At 40.5% G+C, this 23,083-nt stretch overlaps 1 protein-coding gene across 1 annotated transcript in view; it reads right to left on the reverse strand.

Moving 5' to 3' along the window:
- Nucleotides 1–23,083, reverse strand: part of zgc:153039 (uncharacterized protein LOC767698 homolog) — a 62,928-nt gene that overhangs the window by 14,780 nt on the left and 25,065 nt on the right. Inside the window, exons 7-9 of the mRNA XM_051396515.1 lie at nt 22,155–22,312; nt 16,350–16,432; nt 8,255–8,379 (exon numbers count right to left, since the gene is read on the reverse strand). Coding sequence (XP_051252475.1) covers nt 8,255–8,379; nt 16,350–16,432; nt 22,155–22,312 — 366 coding nt within the window. The remainder of the gene's footprint in view (nt 1–8,254; nt 8,380–16,349; nt 16,433–22,154; nt 22,313–23,083) is intronic.

Genomic DNA, 23,083 nt, shown 5'->3' on the forward strand with positions numbered 1-23,083 from the left:
GAGCACCAGGAAGTTAAATTAGAAGGGAAGAGAAACACAGGGATCGACAGAGAGAGACAGCCTTGAGACAGTCATTAGCTCTCCTATTGGTCAAGTTTTCTTTATTTATAAGGGAGGGGCAAAGGAAGATGGGAGCAGGTCTAAAGTTAGAAACCTGAAAGTAAACACTTCAAAAGAAGCTGCTGAAAGCTAATATTTTGTACTGATACTCAAGAGTATCATCCTCTCTAACGGGGAGAGAAATTTGAGTTCTAAACATCCAATATCAATAAACCAGCTGATAGTCAATAGTAGCCACACTAGCATCATGGCTTTATGGATAGCAATGCCTGTCTATCAGTTGGTTCACCACTTTGGTTCAGACTGAAATGTCTCTTTTGGATGTTGGACTATTGGATGTATTGCCAGGAATTCTGGTGCAGATATTCATGTTCCCCAGAGGAGGAAGCCGAATAACTTTGCTGATCCTCTGGCATTTGCGTCACAAGCAGGTTGACATTTTTGTGTTTTAGTGAAATATCTTGACAACTATGCAATGGCCTTTGGTACAGACATTCAAGTTCCCCAGAGGATGAAGCCCACTGACTTGGACTGGAACAATGTCTCCGTCTCAGGAACAACCCCACGAATCTAGCAGCATCAAATTTTTTCAGTTGCCAAATACAATGATGAAATACCCGCAAAACGTATTACATTCACATCAGCTTCAACTTTGTCTAGTGCTAATTTGCAAATGTTACTAACATAACCCGCTAAACGTCCACATGTACGCACTGTCATTGCTGAAATATTAACTTGACAGTGCTCTCTGGTGGACAAACTGTGATGGATATAGCTCAAGTATATTTTAGGCTTTTATCTCCATTGTAGATCAGCGCCGACTATTTTCAAGTGTAGACATCTTTGATACTTTTACTTCTCACCATTAAAGGGGTCGAGAGCAAGACTCATCATCATACTGAAGTTGTCCTGTCTGAGCAAAATATAAAACGTACAATATTACCTCTCCTGTCCCTTTGGCATCTACTGGCATACAGCATTAAACACTGGCTGGGTTACTTAACAAGAGCCTGCTGTGTAAAGTTTACTGATGTAAAAAGAGGATTTTTGGCTCTTTTGTATTCAAACAGTTGACTCATTCATTTTGGTGAGTTTTTATCTGACTGTTTTTAGGCATATAATTAGAAACACTTACTCTTGAATGGGTGGACAGTTCTCCAAAACAGCATTTAAACCATATGGGACACTGAAACTAACGACTAAATGTCACACTGATGAAATCAGTTAGATAGTTTACAGTTATTTAAGCCAGAGTCGGGAAGCATTCACTGCAGGTCTCACTGCAAGACGGACATTCCACAGGAAAGTGGGAGGACTTCTCCTGTGAGACTTCAGAGACAGTGAAAGAAAATAATAATAAAACATAATAGGAAGTAGGAAGCTTCATCATCAAGTGGATGACATACAGTACCTGTGTTAGCCCTATCCTAGCCGGTGCCCACTGTTGCACAGTATGGGCCTCGATCTTTAAACTTTGCTTTCATTTCTTTTTGACTTCATCACTTAGCATCAGCAGTGCTCACAATTATCTCATCTTATCCCTTTCTCCATCCCATTGGAGAGTGGGTGTAATTACGCTAAAAGCTCGCACACCAGGTCCACCCTCCTCCACCCATCTCCTTTGTCTCTGCGGCCCCTCCATACAATCACCTCGCTTTCACCTCTTCTGCCGTCCCTCTTGTTCTCCGGCGACTGATGTCACTTAGCTGACACAGCAAAAAGCACCCTGAAATAATCGCCGCCAATCAAGTCCTTAGAGACATTAAGAAAAAGAAACTGAGAGGGATGAAGATAGAGAGAGGACACCCGGCCTTTAGCCAAAAGACACGTCATAATTGAGGGAAAGTGGGGACAGAAACTTTATCCTTACACTCTGTCATGCGCAGATTGCACTCAGACACAGGGGGGCTGCCAGGTTCAATAAGTGAGAGGTCAGTGAGTGTATGAGACGTTACGTCAGGCAGCGTCCCAGCACTGGCACACCACCAGTGGAGACTGGACTGACTTTAAGAGACCACTTAAAAATGTTAGAAATCACCTGATATTGGACCAGTCTGATATAACCTGAACACAACTGCATGATGGGATCAATCTCAGGTTATCTTGTTACCCAATAAACTCCCACACAACATAATCAAAGAAACCTCTCATGATTATAAAAGCTATTATGTTTTGTTTACTGTTGGGAGCAGTATCCCTTCTTAGCATCTCTTGTCTTTTCTTTATAGTGTGAATGGTATCCTTGAGTTCAGCCTCTTTTTTTGAACTGGAGTCTGTCGTTTCTCTCTGCGGTACAGAGGAGGGTTGGTGATCGAGGCTCTCTGCAGCAGCTGGAAGTTCCTCTGATCCACTGTCATCAATCCACTTTTACACTTTGCCTGAAACTCTTAGTAAAATAGGTGTTCAGTACAGGTACAAACAAATGTTTAACGGCTCATGGTCAAACTGATTTGAGTACACTGAATCATTATTGTCACTGAAGGCATCGGAAGCTTTTTGCATTGAAACTCTCCTCACTGGTTGCTGACAACATGTTATTCCTGAGTTAAGCTGTGTAAGCCACAGAAACAACCTATTGCAAATAGCTGGCCTCTGAGCTATTAATCTTAAAAGCAGGACTGTAAGGCCAGTTTGTACGAACAAAACCGTTAACCACAGCAACAACATACCGAATTTAAGAGTCACAATTTGTGTCTGATTTACTTAATAAAGTCCATTTGAATGGTGATGCCATTGTTTAACTTTGAAAAAGTGAACCAACTACTTAAGCCCATTACTGGCTAGCTGTTGAAGGAAAATTCCTTTAACTGCTGAGAGACAGATTCAAAAATTGTCAAAATCAAGGCAACAGAGGCTGAACAAACTGAGTGACAAGCAAACAAAGTCTCCCTTTAACAATCAGGTTGAGAGGGAACCCTTTGCTGCGTGTCATCCCCTCTCTCTCTACCCCTTTCCTGTCGATCTTTAGCTGTCTCTATCAAGTAAAGGCATGAATAGGCCAAAAAAACAATCAGGTTGAGATACAGTCTACCTACAAATACTCAACAGTAGAGGGTTAGTATAGAGACAGGACACTATCATAGAGGGCTCTTTTGTAAAAGACCAGATCACAAACCAAAGCTCTGAATATCTGGTTTGAGCTGTGGCTGAGGATAAAGGCACCTTTATCAAGTCATACCCCTCCATTAACAGATAATGATTCTCTAACAACCTACTGTGTCTCATCCATCCAGACACAGTTGATGATCCATCTGGATTTTTACACACCCCAATCTGTCAAATCACTCGGACTCGTATTTGGACAAAGGACGGGGCCCAGCAGAGGACAAAGCTTTTGTTTTTGGAGCTAATGGTTCAGCTGGTCAATTCACAGATTATTACAAAGACAATCAAGGTAGCTGCAGAGAATGTTGCTGTAATTTGGACATCAGACGGCACCAGGCTGGCAAAAGTATAACAAGTACAAATGTGTGTGTTTCTGTTGAGCTGCCAGTTGTTGTTGCTTTCCAGTTGCCCACTCTGACTGAAGGTCATCGCCTGCGTGTGACCGAGTTCCCTAGCTTTCCACAAACATCCGTTGGCATCAGTGCGGAGCGCTCGGTTGTGTCCTGAATCCTGGCCAGTGACCCTGTCATACAGCGTGTGTATATGGTTGTGTGTTCATGCACGTTTAAGCCACAAGTCCAAGTGGTGGCCGGTGCCCATGCAGCATCAGCAGCAGGACACACAGCACCCCCTGAGGAACACTGCACACAGCTGGAGCCACCGCTGATAAAGCTGCAGCCAACAGCAGCCCTCCTTATACAAAACACACACCCAAAGATAAAACTGCAAACACACACAATGTAAGGGAAAATACTCACAAGCACGCACACACACACACACACACACACACACACACACACACACACACACACACACACACACACACACACACACACACACACACACACACACACACACACACACACACACACACACACACACACACACACACAGTCATGGAGGGATATGCACTCACACATCAATGATCAGAAAAAAAGAAATCACCCAACGTGACTTGGAACACAAACACAGTCTCCAAATTGCATACCTTCACTTTCCTGTTGTATACTCTAATGTGCAAACACGCAAACACACAAACACACTTAACAAGCAGACATCTTTTCCGCTACATCATAATTTCAATCCCTCCCCTCCCATACACAACAGCAAATTTAAGGGAAAGGGAAATATTTCTGCTAAATTAGTTATGCTAATTACAGAGCAGTTCTCCGGGGGAGAGACGGCGCTAAATGGCTTTTAATTCTTTTTGCCTGGAAAGAGACGTGGGAGAGAGCCAGACAGAGAGCGCAGTGAAAGAAGCACAGAGCACAGGCAAAAAAATTAATAAATAAATTAAAAATTAAACCAATAAACACACAAACAACTGGCGTTAAATTTTGCCCGGTGACACAGCAACAATAAAGTAACAGAATTAACAACTCAGGGGAAGAGGAAGGAAGCCCAAAGCAGGCGACCGGCCAGACAACAAGCCGCCTTATCAGCTCCGGGGGCCCCGGGTCCCCCGGCCGACAGCGAGAGGAGAGATCGACGGTAGGAAAAAGCTTTGCTGCTAACTTTGTGTCCTGTAGCCTTTGCCAGCGGTCACACAGCGATAACGGGGCATGAGCAGATAGCACACAGCACTGTACATGAAGGGCACCAGAGGAAAGTTCCTCTCTCACACTTCAACCCTTCAACAAGCACTTCCTCACTACACTAATGCTATACAGTAGACACCATATACTGATGCTGACAGTGCACTCTTGTGGCAGTTTGAAATTGACGCATTTTTATACTCGTACAAAAGTGAAACGATACATGATACAGCCAGGGTACAGCACCTTCTGCCAATGTCAAATTTTAAAACTTAAAAAAAGCTTGTAAAACACAATTTCCCAGTTTTTTCTTTTTTCTTTTTGGCATCAGGTACATCAGGTGCTCAAACGGGCAAATCTTATTTAGAAATAACAGGTGCAGGTGAATAATTGTGCACATTCATGTTACATAAGAGTTTATTATTTCCCACAGGTGAATAACTGCAATCCACTCTTCATCACAATAATACATCAGATCCCTGAACTGAGCTGAAATAAAGCTGCAGAATTGTAGATTGAGGAGATAACAGGCTACAGCTGAAATTATACTTTCCATGTCCACGGATGCGCGAGGGTCCATGTGATGTTCGTCATCAGAGGGTGTAGTCATGGGCTCTCTACGGACATCCACATACCTCAAGTTTGTTTTGACCACTTGTCCACACACTTGGTCCAAATGGCTACTACACTACAACCAGCTATGGAATACTTGTTGTAGTAGGAATTAGTCTGCCCATGTGTGGGACATGTCCTCCGAGCGGACTCCGAAAAGTAGTATAAAGAGAACTACTACATGTCCGAATATATTCAGGCCCTAAGAGTTAAATCCCTAGACTGTAAAACTGCATAATGTAGTGTGTGTGTGACGCTCATCGGGTCGGCTCTGGCCATCGCCACTCCTAGCAGAGCCCGACTCTGCCGGCTCCCGGCTAATTTAAAAATGGGCAAAGACGTGGAGCGTGTGTGGAGCTGAGGTTGGCTGAATGAAGCCTGGCTGCTGAAACCAGAAAACATGCAACGCCACCCACCTGCCACTCAAAGCGGCCATGCTCTTAATTATTTATAACTTCAAGCCTTGAAACGGGTGAGAATATAATAAAAATGCACCCCACATACAGTGAACAGGGAAATTAGCTATAGCTCCCAAAACAGTCTTTGTACCAGGATGTAAACAAGTTTACTTCTTACTTTTTGAGCCAGCCTTAAGTGGTGATTTAAGGAACTGCAGTTTTTGGCACCATTTTTCAGGCCAGGAGGTTGCTGCTTGGTTAAATCCAATGTTTCTGCAGAACTAACAGTAATTAACCCTTGCTTTGGTTTGACACCAACCGGTGTGACCTGTTGCCAACACAGCCACCTCTTTAGTTTCCTAGTGTCTTTAGATCACTATGAGCTGTTTGGGCTGGTACACACACAGTGCAGCCCATTTTATTTGAGTCTTCTCAAAAAACACCAAAATGGCTGTTCTACTTGAATCAACAAAAGCATCCACTGACATATATATATGCTTTCCTTGGTATTCTGAGCAAACTAGAGATTAAACTGTATTTAGCAAACCGCAGTTTGAAAATGACTCATATACTTGGCAGCTGTTAATATACCTGGGTGGTACATCTAAGTGTAGCCTGTGTGTGGGAAACACTTGACTTGATGTAACATGAATATATAACTGAATAACATAAACTGAGCCAATAGTATCAGAAAACAGCATAGTTCGATTTTTTGTCCCTGAATTTTCGTGTTGATGTGTACATTTCTCTCTGCTTCCTGTCAATCACCTGCAGGAAGACATAATCACAGCATGATGTCTTACGAACTGTGCTATCACACTTAGGCTCTCTCGATGTGCTGGGACAGCAGCTCCTTTAAAGCACTGGTTTCTGCATACTTCTTATTTAATATTAAACAATCTAATTACAAGACAAATTTGCTTAATGATTGGGGTAAATGTAGAGTATAAGTAGACAACATTAAAAAGGCTTGAACTCTAAATGAAATATATGCTATAAGGGCTCATTAAGAGACAAAACATAGGGAGAGTTATTTTCATTTTTCACAAATATATTACTCTAGAGCTCATAACAGAAATTATTAACCATGCAGCTGCACTGGAGTTTAATAAGCAGTGAAAAAGGCATGAGCTGACAGAGAAATGTGTGGAAAAGGATTGCTCTGAATATATTGGGATATTGTTCCATTGGTCACCTTCCCTAAAATGTGACAAGAAAATTGGTACAAACATCTTCTCTGTGCTCACATTTAAACATAAAGCAAAGGAAGCAGCTGTTGTTGAATAGCGTCATCTAACAGGTAAGAACACAGCTCTTGTGAATGCCTTTAAGCGAGGTATTAAATCTGCTCCATTGTATAGTAAGACAACACTACAGATGTATGCAACTATCAATTGAATCCACTAACACTATCCTACAAAATATTCAGAAGCGCAACAATTGAATGAATCTGTGAATCAATATTACAAGAGGAACTCATTGATTTGAGGACTACTCCTCAACCTCTTTGTTTTCCAGCTGTACAGCGTGTTTACACAGTTTGTGGCTGCATCCTGATTTCAACTAGACTTGACAGTTGTGCCCTTGATGTGGGAAGCTGCAAATGTTCTCACGTCTTACAACTCTTTTCCAACTATCACTGCAGAGGAATATATAACACCAAATGCACTGCTGGAGGCAACCTATCATAACAATAAAATGATGCATGGTGTTTTAACAGTTTCTCCTCTCCATAACAAATAAAAACAGCAGCAGTTCTCATGTTGAAATTTATTTCACAGCCAGTGGAGGGGTTTAATCAAGGAAGGTATGTCTTTAGAAAAACAATATAGGTTATTGGATGTGGAGATGTACTTTTTGAAATTAAAGATAGTGCAGATTTGGATGACAACAATATTTTCTCTGTGACACCATCAACATTTCACACAGAAAATATGGAATGACTCATAAAAAAGTTCCAGAGTGAATCAAAAGCCAGACTATGGCCGCACTGATGTCATGATGTAATCATCGAGCCACATATACACCAACGCTGTCCTCGGGTTATGCTACTGTTAGGCTTCAGGGAGCTTTTATAAATCAGGATCATTGCAAGTGTCCTAGGAATACAAACAACACACATACACACACCGATGCACATACACAAACATTGTAAATTTAAATCTCAAAGCATCTCCAAACGCCGTTGCTTGAGCATCCAGTTCAGGCTGCGCCCACACAAAAGCAAACACACAAACCCGTAGTTTTATTGTTGGTCCCTCTCCAATATGGGGCTATAAGCAGTGGCCAGTTTTATGTCTTTTAATTAGTACACTGTCACCGTAGCAGCCTCCAGCTGGCAAACAACCACCTCCTTACACACATACATAAACAATGGCAGAGGTAGAAAATAAAGAGGATTGTGTTTAGTGTGGAGAATGTGCTACAGGAAGTCACATCGCAGGGTGTCAACCATACGCCTTCATTATGACAGGTAAACTGTGTGTGTGTGTGTGTGTGTGTGTGTGTGTGTGTGTGTCTGTGTGTTAAGTGACACGTGTGTACCTGAAATTAGGTGCAGAGGCCCATTCCAGAGCTAAGCATGCCAGGTCCACAGCAGCATACACCAACAGGAAGAAAATGGTCACAATACTGGCGATGGTGTTGAGCTTCCCAGAAAACAGCACCAGCTGGAAAGAAAGAAACAAACAAAGGAAGAGGGAGAAAAAGACAGAGGGAAAAGAGAGAGGGGGATTAACATTCACAGCAACACAGTGAACACAGTCATTCCAAAGTGGGACAGAAGAGTGCATTTTAATGCCTTTTTCATATGACCTTTTCCAAAATCCACCTATTCAATAATGTAAAAATATGAAGTCAAACACTTGATTTGCATGTTCATTTGCTTTTGAGTGAAAATAATACAATGAAACATCTGATTTATAAGTAACTGACAGTGAGGTAAACAGTTTACCTCACTGTCATCTACCTTCATATGCAAGGAGGCAACACAAGCTCCTGTATCCGCCTTTAACCCTCCTCCTGTATGTGTGGGAGTTAAAGACCCCTCTTGATATGAGTTAAGACATTTAAAACTAGTCTGTTTTGAATAACAATTTGTCTCTTTATCTTTAATATGTTTTTTCCCACAAACGAATTTGAATTATCTTGTTAAAAATTCTTTGAAACATCTCTTTCTCCCTCCCTGATGTCATAAATCATGCTTGTGCATACATGTGTCAAACAAAGAAAACAGAAACCTTCTCTCTTAAGCCGATGAATGTGAAAAACATCCTGTTAGTGCCGAACTCTGCACAGTGATGCTCAAACATCCAAGTGAAGTTATAATAAGTGAAACAAATTATGGAGTGGAGCAGGACCTTAAAAGGACCAGTGTGCAGGATTTAGTGGCATTTAGCAGTGAAGTTGCAGTCTGTGAAGTGTGTAGCAGAAACTACGGCTGCTTCAAAAGTCAGCGGTTCAACATGGAGGACTCCATGGTAGGCGACCTGTGGCATCTGTAGATTAAAAACTGCTATAGTTCCTATATTCAGGTGATTAAACACTAATGAAAACATACCCATGAATATTATATTATATTATATATATATTTCTGCCAGTAGAGCCCCCTAAATGTTACACACTGGACCTTTAAAGAATTCTGACTCTGCCAACTCCTAGTGGTAGTATCAAAGGAGACACTGTGGCAGACAGCTGTTACCCTGCTGTATCCAACCCCCGACTAAATGATGTTTGTTGATAATTTACTGAATCCAAATCCAATATTGAATGCACTTATCAAATCGGAATCCTTTCCAATCCCTTTGTAAGTGAAGTTAAAAATAACTAAAACTCAATTCAAGATTTAATGCAGATCTGTAATCTCCTTCTAAAACGTGATAGTTTTTAGTGGTAGCCGATTAAAGTTCAAATCCTGCAGCTGAGCAACTAAAGATATAAAATGTTGCACTTTTTTGACAAGTTACTTTCTCCAAATGCTGGAGATCCAAAATTACATTAGTCGGAAGACTAGAAAGGCGCTATACAAGTACAGGTCCATTTACCATCAATTTAACTGGGAAATTCCCGATGTAACCCAATCAGACTTGTTATCATCAGAGTTTAACAGATTAGGGTATTTTGTAACCTAAATGGAACCCGTTATCAGATCCCAAACACTGAGAATTAACGGTAGAAAGCCAGGATTGTTCCCTTTTGTTTAAACTTACTCCATCAAAATAATTTGAAAAATGTTCTAATTAGAAATAAAAATTCTACACATAGGGGCTTTAAGTAAGCTATTATTAAGGACAGAGGTTCCCCAAATTGTTCAGGTCAACTGAGTATTAGTCCATTTTGGTCCCAAGAAACCTCATGAATATTTTATGCTGTTAGATATGATTATCTGTCTGCACTGAAGCTGGGAGGTGAGAGCAAGGATAGATTTGACCAACATCTAGGGAGCAAGACACTGTTAAAATAGAATTGTTCCAAACTTCCTGGGGACCAGTGTAGGACCACAGGTGGTCCCCAGGCTCCACTTCGGCAGCCACTGATTGAGGCTAATGTTCAGTGTTAATTAAGATGGTATCTAGGCTGCTGTTCAAGCTGCATGCAGTCAGCTATGTTAGCTGCAGCTGCTACGTGACAAAACAGCCGAGCAGAGTTACGTCTAGAATTCTCAGTGGCTGATTTGGAGGGAGAGTAGTACATCCAATCATACTGACAGCGCATGAATGTATGAGATTCACCCTCCCGCTCTGACTGAGGAGTGGTAGGTGCCTTCTAATACAGGAGGGAAATGATGACCCCATTAGAAGTACTGCTCCCTGCCATGTTCTCTGACATCAGAATGTGTGAACAGGGCTGCGTGTGGCTCACTGAGAGTTACCACAGATGTGAAAGCCAAGAATCAAAGCAGCAAAAGCTTCCAGCGTTTCATCTACATTACATTCTTTGTATAATAACCACGTTTATGGTCACATTTATTTCGGAGGAAGTAGCAAAGATTTGTGTCAACGTCGTAGAATTTTGTACTTATAGCTGACTGATAGCTACATTGTTTGCATTTTTTTGGCCACTTGAGGGCTGTGCAATAAAGTGTAAACACAAGCTGGACATTACAGTACAGCATCATCACCTAATAAAGCTGCTTTGGTGAATTTGATATCAGGCGTCAAAGAAAGCATCTATGGGTTGCATCAAGTCCTCTGGTTTACCACAGCTCCTTCTATTTGAGCTATTTGGAATAATACTTGTAAATACAGTTCACACCAACATCAGAGCAATAATTACTCCCAAGATTCTCGTATGTGTTTATGAAAGCTTTTATATATTTGACTTAAAACTAAATGATATCAAATAATCTGAAAAGTAAACAAACTGAAGTCCATTATTCAACACCCTAATTTAATGCTATATCGGTATGTGCATTGTTTTTATCCACACAGTCAGCTCTGCCCATCACAGAACTGTGGCTTAACTACTGTGTAAATTATACTCGTATCAACAATCGCATTTTGAATTGTGCAACGGCACACTTTCAAGTTATAACAATGGAAATCATCCCCATCACCACCTTCTGAACCACATGAACCACACCTTCCTACTTTGATGGAGGAACACAAAGTGTGCATAAACATTACATTTTCAGGCACAGGCCATCATTAGTTCTTCTGTGCTGAGTGAAACATTTTCTCTGGATGTTTCATCATCATCATTAAGTGTGCTTTCTTTATCTGTATGCAAGCTGCTGGGACTGATTGCACAGAACATGGAAGTGACTACTGTACTGTACCTGAACAAGTATAGTTTTTCTGTCCAATTATCGCACGTTTTACGATTGGCTGTTGAGAAACTCCGCTGGAGTTTATTTTTCTGAGCTCAAGGGCATATCATTGGTATTTATGGAGGGGAGAAAGTAGCAACTCTGTGATCACTTAACTTTGTGACTATGAAGCAGAAGTAAACTGAAGGGGAGAGAGAGGAGAGAAGGTAATGATGGGGAATTGTGATTAATGATGTCACATTATTGACAGGCAGTCAGGAATACGGAGAAAATGATGAACTGAGGGAGCAATGAGGACGGAGAAGAGGAGAGCAAAAGAAGAAGATTGGAAAAGATGAGATGGGAAAAAAAAGAGGGGAGAGAAAGAAGGACAAGTGAAAAAGAGAAGATGGGTAAGAGAGCATCTCTGACCTCTGGCAGTCAAAGTCAGTGGGTGTCTCTCCAGCGCTCCCCTGGGAGCCGGCTCTACCAGAGCATTAATTAGCCATTAACTCAGACACAGGCCAGCATGGACAACTGCTGTCATAGCGCACAAAGCGCGTGTGTGTGTGTGTGTGTGTGTGTGTGTGTGTGGTGTGTGTGTGTGTATATATGTGTGTACTAAATCTCTCCTGGGTATGTGTTTGTGTGACCACTTGAAAGACTGTTTTTACTGGAAAGCAGTGTGCATAAATTCCACTGAAATAAGTGGGCTCACACAGACACTTTTATTAAATAAGAAGAATTGAGTGGAAGCGGCTGAGTAATGCTTTGGACTACAAAGCCAATGCTTTTCCCGAAATGTCTCCAGGTAACAACTGGACAGTGTGTGTGCTTGGGTTCGGCTAATGAAGAGATTAGTTACAGTAAATAAATATTTTCTGAAATAGGTTTATCGAGAAATAATCAAGAAAATGTATACTATTTTGCCCTCAGCCTGTATGATCAATAAACAGATTTTGGGTGATTATTGTAGCTGCTTTTACTATTACATAAAAGTTATGGTTGTTTAAAGGACTTATGCTGAGGTGTACCAGTGACAGTAAATATTCAGCCTAAACTCTAAAATTCAACAGGCAATGCTCTTGATTCCACAAGCACTGCAGTGTGTCCCAGAAGTGTCTCAGCGAACCCAACCACATTGAGCAGCACAGAGCAGATCACATTGTCAGGAAGTCAGATACAGAAATCGCATTGAGAGTCCGAATTTTCAAAATAAAATACCCCGTATGGACTGCGGATAAAGTGTCAAGCTACATCTGCGTGGCATAAGGCCAGAAAGCAATCATTCAGAGGCAGGTCGGAGGAATTTGACACCACAGACAATGATAAGATAATTTTGGAAGAAGAGAAACACAATGTTTGTATCCTCTTAAGGACAAAATACACAAGTCAACAATGCCAGGCAGGCATGGCTCTCTAAAGACACTCCGCTTCTGAAATGCTCTAGGTGGCAACTGAAGACACACAGATCATAAAGCTGTGCCCTGTAGAATTTTGGGGTAAGGAATGCCCCAAAATTGGGCATCCAGTAACTTCTTCATAACATTTGTTTTCCCTGAATTGGGTCTATTAGCTAATCTAATTTCCTCCTAATAGACCATGTAGCCCTGTCAAGTAGGTCAACAATACAAATAGTTACTTTTAGGTATTAAATGAGAAATAGTTCAGTTGTGGTATAGCTATAACTAGAGTGGCGAGACTTGGTCAAAGCAATAAATAGCTTGGAGGCAAGCAGCACCTGAGAGGACAAGTTGTAAGTTACGGTGAAGACCCACTAGAAGTGAATAAATTGTGCATCAATGCCTTCACCACTTCTTGCTTGTTGCTGCGGGCATATCACATATGCAAGTTAGCGAGTGAGCTAGCCAAAATGAGTTTTTTTTCACTGGGTGGCTGGACTCACTCCTGTAGAGTAAGGAGCTCAACTGACTTGAAAGAAGTCAGTTGAGATGGTTTACGCTTCTGATAAAGACCTCCCTGTGGAGGTGTTCTGATCCTGTCCAACATGGAGGAGATCATGAGGTGGATTTGAAAATATCTGCAAATATTGTCGGCATTCGCATCAATTGTTGCAATCAAGACTGTGAATTCTTGGAGGGATTGAATACAACTGACTGGCATTATGTGCCATTTCAGTATCACATTCATTTGTGCCAGGCTGCATCTTATTCCTCGCCTGTCCAGCCCTATCCTACTCTATCTTCTCTTAACTTTTTCTGTTTTTCTTCTCCCCTTGTTCTTGCAGTTCACTTATTTTCCCCTTACTTAAAAGTCCCATAAAAGAAAGCCTTGGCTCGTGCCGCCCCGCTCCTCCTTCTTCCTTTTCAACCCTGCAGTGTGTGAGTGTTCACGGTGAGATTACAATCAGACTTTTGTCATCAGTGAATCATTCAAATGGCAGAGGAAGAGGCAGAGAGAAAGAGGACGGGAGAGTCAATGATCTCTGATGGCAGTGGCGGCGCAGCTAACGATTTCCATCTAATTGCTCCTCCTCCACTCCAGGAGAGTGGCAAGGGATGAAGAGAAGAGGACGAGCGAGGGACACAGAGAGAGAGAAAGAGCGAGAGAGAGAGAGCACAAATAATGACAAGTCATTCAGCCTTTAACACTCACCTCTGATAATGATGGGATAGTCAGGCCTATTTGCTCTTAAGATCCTCTTTGTCTCTCTATCCTCACCCTCCTCCCCTCTGCCAATATTTTCTCCTCAGTCTAAATTGACTTTTTTCCCCCACTTAGAAGACCCAATAGAAGGGGAAAAAAACACCACAGACAGATTTTTGGTCTTCTTCGGTCGGAAATTTTTTAAAAAGTGTCTGTTTAACTGTTATAATACTACTGTATTCCTGGCCTGTGTCTGATTAGTCCATGTCTGTTCTTGAACTATTCTTATTCTAATACTATTAATTTTAGCCCAGATGTGGGCTGCATCAACCATTGAGGATAAGCTGTCTATGTATTCTATAGTGGGGAAAAAATGAGCTACCACTCCCAACTAGATACAGTGCACATTCAACCACAACACACCTTCTCACTTGTAACAAACATACCCTTGTAACACCAAATACCTGTGAATTAAAACTAAAAAGGGACACAAATGCCTCTAATAATCAAGAATAACCTTAACCTGGGAGGAACTGGGAGAAATTTAGCTTCAAATCTGAACCTAGACAACCAAGTACAAAGGGATATTCTGTCTTGTTTTTATCAGCTGAGAAGTATCTCTAAAATCAAACCATTTCTGTCTGCTGCTGACCTGCAAAATGTTATTCATGCCTTCATTTCATCCTATCTTAATACTGGAACTACACTAATAACCATATTCAGCAGCACTCAGTGAAAGAACTAAATTGTCTTCAGTTGGACCCAAATGCAGCCTTTAATTGGAATTATTAGAAGAGAACACATTACTCCAATTTTAGCGTTCCTTCACTGACTTCCCTTTCCACAAGTCAGTTCAAAATTGTATTAATTACTTATAAGGCATTAAATGGATTTCCTCCAAGTTACATTTCTGACTGACTAAGTCCTTTAGTACAAGAGTGCTCTCTGGGGTCGATGGAAAAAGCTTCTCTCACAGTTCCTACATTTAAATTTGGAACTACAGGTGGCATGGTACTTGAAAAAGACGTTCACAACTCGCATTGTTACTTCGGCTTTTCAATAGTAATTTCATTACTGTCTCACTTTTACTTTGTTGAAGCACTTTGTAAGAAAAGTGTATTGATCCCATTCTTTCCATTTACTATCAGTTAAAAATCCAAAAGGTGATCTGCAAAAAATATAATTTGGAAGAACATTCATGGTTTGGAATCAACTGGCTCCCCACTCTACAAAATGTAAGCACCACACAGCTTCATCAAAGAATGGCTTTTTTAAAGTCACTGATGAGAGGAGAGAGGCAATTTTAGATGCAGAAAATGAAAAACAGCACCTTTCCCTTTTGTGAGATCTTTCTAGTGGCAAACAACACAATTAAACTGTTACATTAAAATATTCATACATTTCTGAGAAACTTTTTGAAAACTATTAACCCAAGATACTTCTGTGGTCCTGGAGCACTTTTTTGGAATGCAATAATCAACAAAATAAGTTAAAGAACAGTATAACAGGATGCAGTCACAGCAAACAAAGACATCAAACTGCCTAAACTGATCTAGTTTCTCCTGTGAATGAATCACTTCTGTTTGAAGGAAGAACTCTCTCGAGTTAAACAGGAGAACTTTCTGATCTTCCTGCCTGAGGAAAGTTTATATGACAAGGCTTCACAATCCAAACAACAGGAGCCTGGGCTGACTTTGTCCCACTACCTCGCCAACCTCGCATCTATTAGTCAGAAATAACTGTAGCTTGTTTGGAGCTTTTCTTCCTTCCCTTTGTACTGAGCTTCATTGCTCCCATAGCTCAGCAAGAATTTCTCTCGTTTATCATTTTCACTGGAATATTTACGTCTAAGGCCAGTGTTGTATCTGTATTCTTGACCCCTGAAGGCTTATATTTTGAGGCCCATTGATTGTAAAACAACAAATGGTAGAATACAATTCAAATCTTTTTCCTTTTAATTTAATAGAGCCAGCTTCTGAATGTTGTCACAATTCAGGGAAGCAGTGTCTGAAATTTGGACAAAAGGTACTCAGGGGAGAAATTGCTGTGTCTGAAGAAGAAATGTGATTTCTTTGTCCCTTTTCTCCTCAAACACCTTGGTTACATTTCTTTGCCTTTTCACTTTTCACCACATTAGATCAAAATAAAAGTACTTAATATGTCATCCGTCAATACCTGAGCAAATGTGATGCCCTACTTGAAAGAGGCTTTGCGGGGACAGTTTTATCAAGTATCAAAGTATCAGTATCATGTTTATTATCATCCATCTCTTCATCTCCCACTAACCTGCACAAGGAACCAGGAGATGAGCACTGATACCCAGGGGTTACCACTGTGGGACGTCTTCTTTGCCGGAGATAGCACCTTACCTGCAGGGATGAAAAGAGATCATGGTGAAAACAACATACCCTTCAAATTTGAGGGAATTATTAGCATCAAAATGACACTGAATATTCTCTAGCAGCAACTTCCATATAAGAGTATCGGTATTGACCTTTAAAACCCACATCAGTGAAAGCCTGGATGCATACATGGACAGAAAGGTTTAATCAAAGAAAGAATGTACGTAAGGAATTTACCACCACTCTCCATTACATGTCAGCAGGCAATTCTCCCAAAACTGGAAAATGTTGCACAATTCTGGATACATTGCGGACGTGGACTAACTGAAACTCACTCAAATAGATGTTGTTCACTCAATACTTGCACAAGTTCACACTTGTACAGTTTAACTTGAGCCCCTCTATTGACACCTCCTCCTCACTGCTATTCCTGACGATCTCTGACACTCACTGGACACAAGCTCCAAAAAAATATTAACATTTGGCATCACTTGGCATGCAACGTTTGCTGCCAGTGGACATTTTCTTAGTGAGTTACAAAAAATAGAATATGAAATAAGAAACAGAACTGATGAAAGCCTACAATGTGGTAAAGGTCTGTCGTTTTTCACATCCCATAAGAGCTCAGTCGTACAGGATTTCTAACAATTAATACCAGCTCCTGCAGATGCGCACAACCGCTTCTGCTTGCCACTGTAAATCCCATCCTGCGGGGTAAATGAGACATGTAATCCTTCTTGTTTTTTTAAATCTAAAAGACATGCTAAGGCCGTGTTTAAGCCAAAATTAGCACTGTGTGACAAAAACACAGACCCCTCGTTCATTTCACTGAGACTACAGTGTTGATGTAGAATTGCAGACTGAGAAAAAAAAAAAAAAAAGCTAAGTAATAAAGAAGTATTACAAAAAGCTGTTCCAACACAATGTGATGTGGCAAAACCCTGCACTGACCAATCAAAGGTTAATGAGTCTTAAGCAGTCTGAGATAAGATAAATCGTTTTAGCACAAAGTTCTTTTTTTTGTGTTTCCACAGACAGAGTTTCTGTGCTGAGCTGCAGTGGAGGGCGTTAACACAAGGATAACTTTTTATACTAAAAAGCCTAACTCTGCACCTCACTTGACTGGATGCATTGACTTCAGATAAACTTTGGAATGCATTTTTGAATGAAATGAGAACTGTGGATTTGGATTATTCTATGTTTATGTTTAATGGTGCACATTCTTAGTAAATTACTTGTAAACTGAAAGGGTCGAGGCTGTGTTCAGACAGACAAGTGTGCTGTGTGAAAAACACAGCCCTCTTATTCATTTGAATGGGACCACTGTGCTAGCTCCTGTAAAATAATGCAGGGTCGGACAACAAAAAAGTTTCAAGTCTTTGCACTCAAGTCCCAAGTCAACACAGGTAAGTCCTAAACTTTGAGTTTTGAGTCCTAAACAAGTTACAATTCACACTCCACTAAATGTAATGCCACAACAAAACGAACGGAATGAAGTTATCTTTGGTATCATTTTTCCCAACTGGCGCTCAGTAACGTAATGTTAGCGCTTCATGGTTCTCTCCTGCAACTGGACTGGATGCTGTCAGATCGATTCAAACAACCTGGATGTGGGGAACTAAGTGTGGACTGGTAATGAATACTGTTATTAATGTTTTAGGAATGAAAGAGAAATTAATTGATATTCGCACACTTTATAAATAAGATTTTAATCTTAGGGCTTGGGGGAAGGTATCAAGTATTTTCCAGTCAAAAGGCTCAAGTCCAAGTGAAGTGAAGACACAAGTCACTGGTGTTACATTCCAAGTTGATTTGCCAGTCTTTTGTCATGTTATCAAGTTTAGTCTGAATTCATCAATTAATTAGAGTCATGTGACTCGAGTCCACACCTCTGTTAAAAACCAATGTACAGTGTTTTGAAATCTGACAAGTCATCAGACTCATGGATCTATCACTTCAACTGGCCTCCCTGGATCATATTTCATCAGATCACCAGCACCTGAAACAACACATTCTATTGTGTATTTGTACAGTCTGAATACCCGCTAATACTACTAAACTGCAGTAAAATAAAATAAAAATAACCCTCAATAAATGCCTGGGCCTGCTTAAAGTTAAAGAAAAATTAAAACAGCTTCATCGTATGGCCAGAGAAACTAAAAGCAGATTAAAACACATAGATTGTGCTCCTTTTTCTCTTATATTTCATGTTGTTTCCTATAGCAACAGATATAAACCAGATTATAGAACATCAGACCTGAGAGCAGCAGCGATAATGTTACAGTTTACAGATCAGATCAAATTTGAGGACGTCAATTTCTAATGTTACTGACATTTAAACCAAATTCATGTAATTAACTACACGTCTAGTCAAGAAAAGAGAGAGCACGAGAGAGGGAAAGCGAGTGGGCGGGCGAGACAGCGAGGCAGACAAACTAAGCTGACACTTTATTTCATACCTTATATGGCTGTATGGTTTACTGGAAGACAAAGCATTTACATACAGCCTCTCATTTAGTTTTTTCATACACAACATTTCATCTTATGGCGATGATGATGACTGTGTTGAAAGGATTGGCAGCTCTGTAAGGCCACACATCCAGACTGAAACACAGGCCCAACAACAGAGATGGAAGAAGATATGGGCGGGGGGGGGAGAAAGGAGCAACTCAAAATGGGGGAGACTGGAGGTGGGGAGGAGGGAGGTGGGGGCTGGTGGAGAGGGAATCCGAGTTCAAGACTAAATTTCACAGCTGATAAAGGACTGGAATTAAATCAGCGAGACTTTTAAGTCAAATCAATGCGGCTGAGAGGAGTAGACTGAGTGATGGAGAGGATGGAGAGAGGCAGGACAGAGGTGAAGGAGTTAGAGATTAGCGAGTTATAGAGAAGAAAGAAATGGAAGATGTGAGGTATGGCAGGACAAACTCTGCAAGCGTGTGTGTTGGAGAATTGACGCATCCATCACTCCGTTTGCATAGGACAGTGGCAAGGTTAAGCTGTGAGCGGCGCGCATGAATGACAACAACGAGACCAACACACACAGAAACGCGTGTATGCAGTGTGGTCATACGAACCACTTCATCCCCCCCCTTACAAGAACATTACACATTTACAGTTCCACAGTCGTTGACTCTTAATTAAACAGATTAATCTAAGTTAACCCTTTGGCTGTTGGTGAACAGACAGCTGAACATGAGTCATCTGCTTCTGATCACTCCACAGTGGAACTCGCACTAATACAGTCATTTACCTCCCGTGACACACGCGCACACGGCTACACGCGCGGACAGAAACAGGCCAAATCAATTTGCAATAGACTTAAGAAAGGAGCAGAGGATGGGATAAGGAAGTTGCTCACAGTCATTAATAATGACAAAGCAGCAGCAGGCAGTGTGGATTCACACAGCGAGGCAGGGAGGGATGGAAATCACACGAATGCTGCGTTCACTTGATATGGGAAAGACTGCGGAAATAACTGCATGGTTAACACCACAAGTTTTGCTTTAAAACTTTCAAGAAGCATAAATTATGTTGCTTGTTGTTTTATTGGTTTCTTTAAATAAAGCAGACAGTCTATATATCCTTAAGGGTTCAGGATTCTTGAAATGAATCCAACGTCTCATAAAACTACGGTAGCCGAGGACAGCCATGCTTACAATTTTTTTTTTTTTATCTTGTAATCTCGGGAAAACAAAAGATTGAATTCTCCAGATAACGAGATAATCTATCCCAAGAAAACGACTTTTGCTTTCTCAAGATCACGGGACAATTATGGAGAACTTGAAAATGAGTTAATTTTATGAACTGACTGTAGGGGAGGATTCATAGCTGAACTGAACAGAGTTGTTACCAGACTGTACATCTGAGAGCTCATTTAAGCTATTAATTTCTTGGCAATGTGATGCAATACTGACCAAATACATGAGGAGAAGACTGAGATTTATTGAATGTCTTTGTAGTCTAAATGTAATGCATTACACAAATAGTGACATGGTCCCACACCTTCAGACAGTCTCTGTCTGGAAGTATTGAAGAATGGAAAAAAGTAATCAAAACAATAATGACAAAAGACAGCTTGAGAGAGAAGTCTGGCCAGGGACCATTGTTGCATGTCATTCCCTGTCTCTCTCTCCACCCATATTTGCTGTCACCTCTGTAGTTGGCTATTCAATAAAAGGCATAAAATAACAAAAAACATCACGACATTAAAAACCAAAAACCAAAAATGTATTTGTTTTATTTGAAGTAAATATATTATTATGACAATCCCTATTTAGCCTTGTTGTTATCTAAACTTGCTGGTGAGATTCAGAAGTCAGAGATATCGGGGTCAATCATCAAGCTTTTAGTTCCTCAGTAGAACATACTGTATAACTAATTTTAATGAAAGTGGGTTTTATCACGCATCTGTGTCGTAACAAAAATAAAATGAATCACTCCGCTTCTGCAAGAAAAGTGCATCAAAAGGAAAGTCTGTGATAGATGCTAATTTGCCTTGAACGCTTGGAAGCTATAAGTTTTGAGATAAGATTTTTTCCAGTGTGTCTTGAAACAATATTCAAGTGCAGTCAGTCTTTGCCTCAATCCACTGGGAAATTTATTTTACTTGCTTTAAGAGAAGGATTTAAAACTCAAGGTTTGGTTGTTCACTTATTGCATTTACTGAAACTAGAATGGGCCTTCCTATTTAAAGTGTTGTGGAGTACTTTCATTTTCCAAGAATAATACAATTTAAGTATTAGTTAGTTAGTAAGTACCAAGGGGCTAAATTAACGAGAAATTAACCTCATATAATATTTAACCTCATCGAGTCCTTTAGGAATGCGTTAAAAACCTGGAAATGAATTAGCATTTTTGCACCTCCATTTCCCTCGCCTCAAAGTCAGTGGGTGTCTTGGTTAGATTCCTCAAATAAGGTCTGTGGATAACACAAGCTTAAGAGGTTTTCATCTTTTGTTATACAACATAAAATACATCAATAAATACCCTGCCCATGACTTTTGAAACGTTTACGCGTCTTAGGCGGTTGCTAACAAGTGGCTAAATGAGACTCCAGAGGTTATTGGTGACATTAAATGTCATCATGCTGAACACTTCAGCGATGGTGACGTTGAAGTTGGGTGACCGTGGTGTAGTTTCTTTACAGCCTAAAGTTAGCAGTTGACTTCTGCTGATTGCATTTACGCCTCGAACATCATAAAAGTGGTGTTAATTTTTGGAATATCATCTTGCAGAACAAAATGTGTAAGTATCTTTTTGTGGCCACAGAGCGTATTTTGCAATGATCCAAACTTTTTAGACTTTTTGTCTACTGAGCTTGTTAGTTGATGGTGGGGTCTCAAGTATTTGGCCAAAACTGAGATGATGTCATTAGTTTTTGTTTTTAACCTTGAAAAATGTGTAATATTTAGATGGGTTACACAGAGCTTTAAAATCAAGTCTGAAAAAAGATAGTTAAGTGGACCCTGAGTCAAGATATTTTTTTCATACATCAATCAAATGGTTTGGGGTGTCTGAGGAGACCATCTGATGTCTTCATGAGAAAACCCCCCACCCCTATTAATTTGAACGTTTTTAATGATGTAATAAACATTAAAAAAAATAGGCCTATTTCACTTTGTTCACTGAAATGTCATCAGTGTTGTTCGTCTCTACCCAAAAGCCCATCTGTCTCTCTCCCCCCAACAAGAACTAACAGCAGTTTCAGAAGAAATGCCTCCCCAGCAGGAAATGTTGTGCGACCTACCAAACAAGTCGTCCCTGGCCAGGGCGTAGAGGATGCGTGAGGCTCCGATGAGGTTGCTCATAGCAGCGGATAGAGTGGAGGAATAAACCCCGATGGTGACAAAGGGGTGCCAGATGTTGATGTCTCTTAGGAAACTGTAATCCCTCTGAAGCAGGACACTGTAAAGGTTTGGAGAATACAATTCAAGAGATTATTATATTATAACAACCATGCATGGAAGTCTGAGCTTCTCTACAAACCAAGCACCAAGAAAATCATTACATTTTTCAGTGTAAGCATCTTTAGTTTCATTTGATAGTTTTAAGTAGAAAGCCACAAATATGGGGAAACAATGAGATAAGATGTGAAAAGGCCACAACTGAGCAACAAAGAAACATACAATAAACTTAATATACTTATATATGCATAAAAGAAACCCGACCAGTTCATTGGCAGGGTTATAATCAGGTGCTATTAGTTTGTTATATCTACATTAAAAGAAGTTATGGAGCTGTTGCAATTGTAATTTAAGGTTAAAAAAAAAAACTTTCATCTTACAAACTCTTAAGCCAAAACAGAGGGAAAGTCTTATGGATGAACAGTGATGTCAACAGATCCATCTCCTTCACAACTGAGTCAACTCTTGATACAGACAGTTAAAAACCCCAGAAAAAGCTGGTCCCTGTGGACTATGAGCCGGGACTGTTTTGCCTAACTAAGTTTTAAAAAGTCGACAGCCATGCTAAGGTCTCTAAGAGGCTGATTTTAGGCACAGTGACGCTTTGAGCTGAATACTAACGTCACAATGACAATGCTAAGATGCTAACCTTTAGATTGCATACTGTTGACCATGTTCACCCTCTTAGTTTAGTGTGTTAGCATGCTACGATTAGCTTATTAGCACAGAACACCTGGAGCTGATGAGAAAGTCCTTTGTTTTGCAGGTATAA

Source organism: Dicentrarchus labrax, unplaced genomic scaffold, assembly GCF_905237075.1.
Source record: "Dicentrarchus labrax unplaced genomic scaffold, dlabrax2021, whole genome shotgun sequence".
Lineage (NCBI taxonomy): Eukaryota > Metazoa > Chordata > Actinopteri > Moronidae > Dicentrarchus > Dicentrarchus labrax.